Genomic DNA, 10,022 nt, shown 5'->3' with positions numbered 1-10,022 from the left:
ATGCTCCTATGGAGGTCTTTCTCTTGTTTCGAGTGTTCTTGCTTATTCGGGTTTCTGTCTGATCGTCCATGACCAGCCATGGAGGGAGGAGAAATGGACTGTTGGTGAAACATTAGGGAATTACTGTATGAAAAAAATTTGGGATGATTGTACAGAGAGTATTATTAGATCTATTAAAAGGCAGTGTTTTTGTCCTTAATAGCATGGTTTTGTATTTAATATTTTTTTTTTGAATGGAAGAGTTCGATATATCAAAGCCTTTAGTATTGTGATAAAAAAGACCTTAGCTTGATGCTTTTGTCCATAAACTCTTTTTTATTGGTAGCATCTGAGTTGACACCAACTGATTAGAGTCTAAATTATTACATGAGGACACAACCTTTTTTTATAGCGATCGCTATGGAATATTATATTAGTCTTTCTTCTAGGTTATGTCAACGTTAAAAAGAAAAAACAAATAAAATAGAGTAACTACTCCACAATTCACATAAAAAAGCAAGACAAATACTCTTGCTCCAATTGCATTTAAAAATATAATCTCTCCTTTTACTCACTATAATCAAATAATCAATTTCCAAGACAAGAGAATATAGAAGCAAAGAAGGTCCCAGAAGTGTTGCTAAACTCAGGGCATAAGATGCCAATGATAGGTCTAGGAACTTCAGTAACTCCTCTTCCACCACATCAAACTCTCATCCAAATCTTCATTGATGCCTTTGAAGCTGGCTACACACACTTTGACACTGCTTTCCTTTATGGAACTGAAGAGCCTCTAGGCATAGCTTTGGCCAAGGCCTTAGAGCTTGGAATCGTAAACAGCCGCCATGAAGCCTTCATCACTTCCAAACTTTGGTGCAACAATGCTTATCATGACCTTGTCCTTCCAGCACTCAAGACCACACTCAAGTAAGTAAAGTAATTGAAATATATATATATATATATATATATATATATATATATATATATATATATATATATATATATATATATCATATTTTGTATATAATCTCACCAATGTATAGTTGTTCTTCAAATTGATTAGGAAACTTGGGTTGGACTATTTAGACCTCTACTTGATTCATATGCCAGTGAGGTTGAAACCTGAAGTTGATGGAGTTCTTGAAATAAGAAAGGAGAATTTGCTTCCCTTTGACATGAAAGGAACATGGGAAGCCATGGAAGAATGTCAAAGATTAGGCTTAGCCAGATCCATTGGTGTAAGTAACTTTGGCATTAAAAAATTCACATACCTCTTAGAAAATGCAACTATTCCTCCTGCTGTTAATCAAGTAAGAAAATTCAATAGCAACACTTGCCAAAAGGGATTAAATTTATCAAATAAATACACATTTTTAAATAAAAAAATTTTATGGTGTCTATAAAATTTATGTCTAATTTGTTTAAAAAATGAGGGGTAAAGGAATAGAGCCCACCATTTATATTTGATTATTTGTGTCAAATAGTTAAAAATTTAGACACATGAGAACACACCATTTTAAATTGAATAATTTCTTTTTTTTTTCATTTTGATAATAATAATGTGACTATATTCAATTTTGAATTTAGGTGGAAATGAGCCCATCATGGCAACAAGGAAACTCATAGAATTTTGCAAGCAGAAAAGAATCCATTTGGCTGCATGGTCACCATTAGGATCTTACACAAAATTATGGGGTACTAATTCAGTTATGGAAAGTCCAATCATTAATGAAATAACCATTTCTAAACACAAGAGTGTGCCTCAGGTGCTCTTTCTTAACTCAACTCCAATCTTTATGTCTTTAACTACCCCTATATTTTCTCTTATAATTTTTGTGATTTTAAGATTAAAACTTTGACCGGATAAAATTTGTGTTATTCTATTAGTATTTAAGATCTTATGTTATCACTTAATAATTTGGTTGATGTAATGATTAGATTAAGTCGTTTGGATTATATTTTTTGGGTGTAATTTTTTTATGGATCTACTTTTTTTTTGAAAATATTTTACTAGATTAAAATATGAAAAAAAAACTTACGGTGATAAAACTTATTAAAATTTTAAATAAATATTAATTTTTATTTAATGTTTAAATAATATTTATATTTGGATAAAGTATATTTTTGTCTTTGAAGTTTGGTAAAAATTTTAAAAATATCTCTAAGTTTTATTTTGTTTTAATTTTGTTTCACAAGTTTTTTATTTGTATCAAATATACTCAACTAATTTTTCAAAAAAATTAGGACAAATTTAACAACAATTTCATAAAAAAAACTTTTAACACAAGTAAATTAAACATAATTATCATGCATTGTTGTTAGATTGATCTTAAATTTTTTGAATATTTAACTGTTGGGGGTATATTTGATATAAATAAAAAATTTTTACGATAAAATTAAAATAATAAAATAAAACTTAGAAGTATTTTTTAAATTTTTATCAAAATTCAAAGAAAAAAATATATTTTACTTTTTATATTTAATTTGTGAACTATATGTTAAGTGTAAATATTAATTAATGTCATTGGCCTGCAGGTAGCATTGAAATGGATATTGGAGCAGGGGGCAATCCCCATTGTGAAAAGCTTCAACAAAGAGAGAATGAGAGAAAACCTTGAAATATTTGAATGGGAACTGAGCCAAGAGGAATCACAGAAATTCAGCCAGATTCCACAGCGTAGAATGTTCAGTGGAGAAATATTTGTATCGGAAAATGGGCCTTATAAATCCTTGGAAGAATTCTGGGATGCTGAATCCTAAAACAAATTATTTTCCTTATAACCTTATTAGTAGCAATAAAAATATAAAATCCCATCCCCCAAAAATGTATCTTATATTTATCTACTCAAGTGCATCTAAAGCATACCATACATCGCAAGATCTAAGAGTGAATGCGAATTAGATCGAATATGATCAAAATTTTGATTTGATTTACATTAAAATTATCGAATTGGATCTAATATTTACCGTTTTTATTTGCAAATGAAATCAAATATTGAGTATATCCGTAAAATTATAAAATTATTTTTAAAAACTTATTTTCATTAAAAATATCAATGAAATCTTTTTTTTCTATTTTAAATATATATATTTATTTTTAAAATAATATTAAATATAATTTTTTAAATAATAAAAATAAATAATATAACATATATGATAATTATTAGTTAAAATAAAATATAAAAAATATTTATTTATTTATTTTTGGAAATATATAGATCGAATATGCGGATATTTACATAAAATTTACAATCTGATTTTATTAGTGTACAAATTCGATCCGATTCGATCTAATAATTTTACAGTTTAAATTTATATTCGTAATTTTTTAATTGAATTTAGATAAACACCACAAATATATCCATCCATCGAATCTAATCTATGAATACTTCAAACAAAGCCGGCTAATCAAGTAAAAAAGTTATATGAATCACCAACTTGGGATTAGTTAAAGTACTGGATATACTTTGATTCTTAACCAAGTGAGTCGTTGAGTTCTAATATTGGAAATGGAAATAAAAGATTTATAGTCTAACCGAGTTTTTAAACGTAAAATAGTTTTCTATCCTTTACATCATTTCCTTCAAAAAATTCAACTTGCAAACAACCCAGCCTTAGATAAGTAAAGGGGTGGTATAATTACTCTTTTTATATTAATAAAAATATTATATATACACAAAAAATTGATGATTAAATTAATTATTATATATTTATATTTATATATAAATATATATTTTTTATTAATTTATTTTTAATATATATTTTATATCAACAATTAATTTAATAACTAATTTTTAGTATATACAAAATATAATATGGTTGTAATAATAAATCTCTAAAGTGAATTTCTAACGAAGAGATAGATGTCATCATTCTATATATTGAGAGGAATAGATTCCCTCATTTTATTGCTTGATAAATCAGCTGCATGCTGTGTGGGAACTTCCTTATCCTATGTACCTTTTTATATATTTATATAAGGTTAGTTTCAACGATCTAACCAACTAACTACTAACTAGACACAGAAATGAAACTAACTAATCTATGGTAGGTAAAATTAAATAAATAACAGAAAAGCCTCCAACTAACTCAAGTTAAACAATTAAGAGTGTTCTCATTATTAATTAATGAGGTGGAGTGGTGGACCTTCTAAGTTCTGATGAGCTTAGTGACATTAAAATTTTAAGAAATGAAAAGTCGGCATTGATGTGCAACGAACCTGGTTGATTTTAATTTGTTTGATTCCTTTCGTCTCATCCTTCGAGGATTCTATCAGAGTGATGCTCGCTCTTAAATCTATTATATATTAATGACAACTAAAATGTTATATGACATTATGTTAATTGCAATTAAGATAAAATTGTTTCGTTAAAATTAGTGACTTTTCCTTTTTTTTTCTTTTTTCTTAATTTATTCTGATTCTCTTATATATTATTAATTTAACTATTAAAATATTTAATATAATATTTTTTTATTGTAATTAAAATAAAATATTTTTAAAAGATTAAAACGTTTTTTCTTTTTTCCTCTTTTCTTTTCTATTTTTATCCATTCTTTCATCTCTTTTATCTTTTTTTTTATATTATCAATAAAAAAATTTAATTTGTCTTTTATATATTAATACAAAAAAATATTTTTTAAAAAGAAGGTAAAAATATTGTTTTATTATTTTATTTTTCTTCTTATTTTATATATTATTAAATAAAGAGACAATCAATTTGAATTGATTTATTAGTAATTAGTTTGTTCATCAATTTATTTAAATAAATATCCAAAATTTAAATTTTATTTTGTACATACAGCAATTTATTAGTCATAAAAAAATAGAAAAACAAAATAAAATAACTAATTTTTCTTCATATTTAAATAAAAAATTTAAAAAGTGATAATACTACATGATTAAGTCATTTTAGTAATTTAACTAAATTAGTCCAATAATTTAAAGATTAGATAAATACCCATCCAGTAATAAACCAGGTGGGATAGGGCAAGAGATATTTGCCTAATGGATACCTGAATAATATCAGTGAATGTGAAATTACTTAAATATCTCTAGGTATATATATGTTAGTTATGAAATTCTAAATTATTCAAAACTCAGTATCTAAGTCTGACAGCCTCTTCGATTTTCAACTCTCTGCCATTAGACCTCAAAACCTTACTCTCTACTTCTCTCAGCATTGTTGGCGTTGATGTCACTACAAGAAAAATGTTAAATATTATCGGATTTAACGTTATACATTAGCATCGATTTTATCGACGAATTTATTAATAGTTTTGGTGTGAAATTCGTCAGGTCAAATAATTATCAGCAGATTTTTATTTTCGATAATAAATTTGCCAGTAATAATTGGAGAAAAAATGAGAAAAATAGGCGTGAAATATAGCGTGAGATTTACCAGCGAATTTTTTCGCTGATAAATCTAATTAGTGAAACGATGTGTTTTGATGACCCATAATGCGTTACCATTGGATTATCCACCAGTAAATCCAATGGTAACGAGCCCTAAAATTCGAAGTGTGAACCCTCTCCCTCTTCATTTCGAAATTTCCTCTCTCTCTCTAACCTCTCTTCTCCCACTCTCTCTAACCCTCTCTTCTCCCCGTCGTTCCGTCGGCCCCGCCGCCACAATCGCCTAGTGTTGTCGCCTCCTCTCCTCCTCACTGAAACTAGCCCGTTCCTCCGCTCCCTTCGGTCAACCGCAACTCCTTCTCTCCCTCTCTGTTCATGTCTAGCCGTCGCTGTCTAGCACCGCTGCGGTGCTCCACCAACAGCGACTGTTGCTGTCACTGTATCTCTCTCCCCTGAGTTCTTCTTCCTCTATTCGAAGCTTAGGTTCCATGATCATTCTTTTTTTCTTTAAGTAAATTTAGGATTTAGTTATATATTAATTTGTAGTTAGCAAGTGAAATTGGTTATTATATGCTAATTGCAAGCCTTAGAAGAATGAAATATTAATTAGGGTGAAGACTTCATGTTTAGTGTTGGGTAGATTTAGGCTATTGAAGATAAATCTCCTTGTTAAAGTCTAAAAATTAATAATTAACATTTTCTGTGTGACTATATCAAATATTATTTTAGATATTAAGTTTAATTTACTTGCTAAGGATATTTGAAGAAAAATTAATATTATATAAATTGTATTAATTATACATTGTACCTAAATCATTATATGTTATCTTTGTTAGTACTTGTGTCTTACAATTTATATAATGTAATAACTTCTATGAATTAATGATACTAAATGATTAGTTCTAAATTGAGAGTTCATCATATGAATTCATAGGAACTATGAAACTATTATAAATAATATATTATGAAGTCGTTATTGCAAAATAAACCTCATAATGATTGGATGAACATGTATAACAATTATTTGCTAAAATTTCTAGGCATAATTGAAATAAAAATGTTGCATTTTCAATGTATAAGCAAGTTAATATATTATGTTAGAAATGTTGTGAATTTAATTGATTGTTGACTGATATTGTGAATTGAGGTTGATTGGATTTGTGAAAATCGTAAAGGTGGATATATGTCCAATTTTAGGAGAGGTTATATCATTTTTTTTTAAATAATATAAATGTTGAAGGATTTGTGTTGTATATATGCTTATTGGTGTTAATAATATATTCTCTTTGCAGATATGAAGACAGGTAGCAGAGATAGAACTAGTGAGTCTCGTAGTCGTAGTAGAGGGAATGTCTTCAGGGACTCCTTAGTCATCACTCTATACCCCGATATCCTCTACCCAAACTACGTGGCTCCTTCTGCTATTCCCCCCCAGCCCCCTACAGCTCTAGCGACAGAGCCCATGGTGGGTAATTCCTCTAATGCGTCTTAACCAAATGCCCCTCCACCACCATCCGCCATACGGATGAGGATTTGGTCTGATGGCATGAAGGCGTGAGTACATATTATTTTAGTATCTTTTATCTGCAATCTATTTTGAATTTGTTAAGTTTTATGTATTTTTATATGTTTGCTAATCTTAAATTTTTCATCGATAGACTTGCACCAAACAACAATGCATGTGCAAAGGAGATCTCCAATGTGATTAAGTCCATGTACGACAATCCATGGTCGAGTTACATGAAGATTCCTGCTGAGATCAGACAGTGATGGTTTCAAAAGTGGGCGGTAAGAATCCAATTTTGTTGAATTAACCATATTTTATTTCGACTAACTAATATTTTTGAATTACTTTGTGCATGAGAAATTGATATGGGATCAGGAATATGATATCTTGATCAAGAAGATTTACGACCACCGGATAGCTAGGCGACTTCAGCAGATGATGCAGGACATTTGTCAGGGGCGCGACCACCTCACGATTTGGCTCTGTTCAGACTTTAAGAAGGAACTGGACGTTCATTTTAGTACTGATGAGGGGTGGGGTTCAAGCGTCGGCGTCTGACGAACAGAACTAACAGGGCTTCGTTGAGGTCGTCGAAGTATTTCGGCTTTTATAAATTCAAAGAGCAGGCTGGTGTGTAGTTTATTTACTAACCTTTGTTAATTATTACTTGCATGAATTGTTACTTGATTTATTTTATTAGTTGGTTTCAATATGTGTAGTCTAAGTTAATGGATCGTGAGGCAACATTGGTAGAGACATTCAGATATACCCATACATTGAAGGACAACAAGGAGAGATTTGCTTATGAGTGGTCTATGAATTATTATCTGAGTTTCAATTAATTTTAATTTTGAAATTTATTCGGTTTGAAGTCAATTAACTATCATCTTAATCACAACGTGTACGTAGAGATTAGAGGTCACGATCTAGCAATCTCAGCCGCCTAGTGGGACGACCCCGGTTCCGATGCCTTAGTGATAGATCCTAAAAGCGTTTGGCGCGAGACCGCCTCTGAACCCTACAAGAATCGCGTCTTCGGATTAGGGTTATTCTTTGCCAACGGCCTCCACACCTCTGCATTTGCGGCTTCATCTGCCTCTACCTCTGCCACCAGCCCTGCTGATCCCGAAGAAGTTATCGACTTGAGGGAGGAGGTGCATAAGCACGTACAGGAGCTTCACCAACAAGCTCAGTAGTTTGAACATAGGTACAACGGGCTTCTTGATGTGTGGGAGACACAGTTGCCATTAGCTCAGAGCTGACAGAGAAGCTGGAGCAGTTAGAGCATTTGCGAGAGCTGATAAAGGTGCACAACGAGCAGATGTATGCTGGAGGTAGCGGCACTGCTGGTACCAGCGGCAACGTAGCTGGTGGGCACCGATATCAACACCTACTCTGCCGCTTCAGTAAAGGGAAGATGACGACGACGATTAACGGGATCCTTAGGGTTTAGAGATTTAATTTATTTTATGCATATTTCATTGTATTCTACTTCTTTAAGTTTTTATTATATTCAAACCATTGATATTTATTAAAATCATTAGTTGAGTTATGATAATTTTAAATTTGTACCCTAATTTTGTAAACAAAAATTTTAATTCGACTATTAATTGTACATTAATTATGCTAAAAAAACTATCGTGAAATTTACAGGTAGAATAATCCAACGGTAATTAGGCACTACAAAATATAATATGGCACCAAATTTACCATCAGAGAAATTTGACGGTATTTAACCGCTTATTTTTGTCATATTAATTGAAAAATTCAACGCAAAATTCGTCAAAAATTAGCATCGGAAGAAATAATCTACAAGTAAAAATTTTTTGGCACCATTTATATCGTTAAATTCAATTTGCCAATAATTTCAATGGTACTCAATATTTTTCTTATAGTGCGTAAGCATCTCCTCTACCCATTTAGGTCGTTTTTATCCTTCCTCTATCCCCGTCAACAGTTCACCTTTGCCCTTTAATTTTGCCTCCTAGATCTTTTAACAGACTCAGTGCGTTGCTTTAAGTGTCACCGCTGCCTCACGCTACTGTCACTGGCTTTGTCGTCACCTCTAACTTCACTAATGTCTCTCCTCTACCATCTGTCTTGTAGCCATTAAACTTCTCTTTGTCGCTGTACTTTTTTTTCTTTCTTATGTTTAATAATTTCATGGTTAACAAGAAGAAGATTTACATAATCTATATATAATCTATTGATTTTTATATACTTTAAACACTATTTTATGCATATAATTTATATTTTTAGTTAATTTTTTTATATAATATGTTGATTTATATATTTTAACATTTTTTATGTATTTTTTAAGATTAATTTTATGGTGTTTATTACTTGATTTTTTATTTAACTTATTTTTTATAGCAAATTTTGAATATTTAAAAATAATTTATTATATATTTTTTAAATTAAATATTAATTTTTAATTTTTTTAATAAATTAGGCACTACTTTTTAAACATTATAACAATCATTTTTTTTACCCTGCTTTTGTTGATTTGTGAATATTTTTGTATTTTTAACACTATTCTATGTATTTTTATGTCTTTGTGCAATTAGGTTTAATTTTATTGTTATTTATTAGGATCAATTTTATGTTTCATTAGACTATTCAATACTATGGGCCTATGTTTTAGGGTTGAGAAAAATGTTAAGCAATGGAACATACTCTTAAAAAAACATAATTTTTAGTCTATTTCTATTATAAAATTAGCTTTTAATTTAATGATGGATTTATTTGACCTACCTCTCACACAAATATTGACCTTAAGCTAATAGCCAACTGATAGCATGTGGATCAATCGCCATCCTATCTCGAACGTCGATGGGTTGTTCTATGATCGATGCTGACTATCTGGCAGACCGATTAACCACTAATTAACCTCTTGCTTGATCGGCTATTCTAGAGTGTATGACAAAGTGGGTAACCCACCCCACCTTATCAAGGCCTAACTAAAAATAGGATGGATCGGCCTAATCTATCAACTTAAACCAAACTTAAAATGCTAATTAACCTCAATTTATGGTGAATTGGCAGGACTAAGCCTAGTTTGTGTTACTTTTATTTTTTTACATTAGTAAAATTAATTATAATTAGTCTAATAAAAAAATAATAAAATAAAAATTAGCCAAATTAAAACATAATTTTTCACGATCTTCCTTTAAATTCTGAACG

The 10,022-nt window shown here is 30.0% G+C and overlaps 1 protein-coding gene across 2 annotated transcripts; it reads left to right on the top strand.

Moving 5' to 3' along the window:
- Positions 1–504: 504 nt before the first annotated feature.
- Positions 505–2,850, top strand: LOC112803923 (methylecgonone reductase-like). 2 transcript variants are annotated; one of them, XM_072236553.1, is made up of 4 exons: positions 767–906; positions 1,043–1,217; positions 1,567–1,745; positions 2,515–2,850. In XM_072236553.1, exons 2-4 carry the CDS (start codon positions 1,166–1,168, stop codon positions 2,737–2,739), a joined length of 456 nt encoding a protein of 151 aa, XP_072092654.1. In that variant the 5' UTR covers positions 767–906; positions 1,043–1,165; the 3' UTR covers positions 2,740–2,850. The 2 variants fall into 2 exon arrangements, with proteins under 2 accessions (XP_072092653.1, XP_072092654.1); XM_072236552.1 differs by lacking the exon at positions 2,515–2,850 and having other exon boundaries at positions 505–906; positions 1,567–1,739.
- Positions 2,851–10,022: the final 7,172 nt, after the last annotated feature.

The sequence above is a fragment of the Arachis hypogaea genome, chromosome 5 (genome assembly GCF_003086295.3).
Source record: "Arachis hypogaea cultivar Tifrunner chromosome 5, arahy.Tifrunner.gnm2.J5K5, whole genome shotgun sequence".
Classification (NCBI taxonomy): Eukaryota; Viridiplantae; Streptophyta; class Magnoliopsida; order Fabales; family Fabaceae; genus Arachis; species Arachis hypogaea.
Note: the sequence above shows the minus strand (reverse complement) of the source record. Positions and strands in the feature narration are given on the sequence as shown.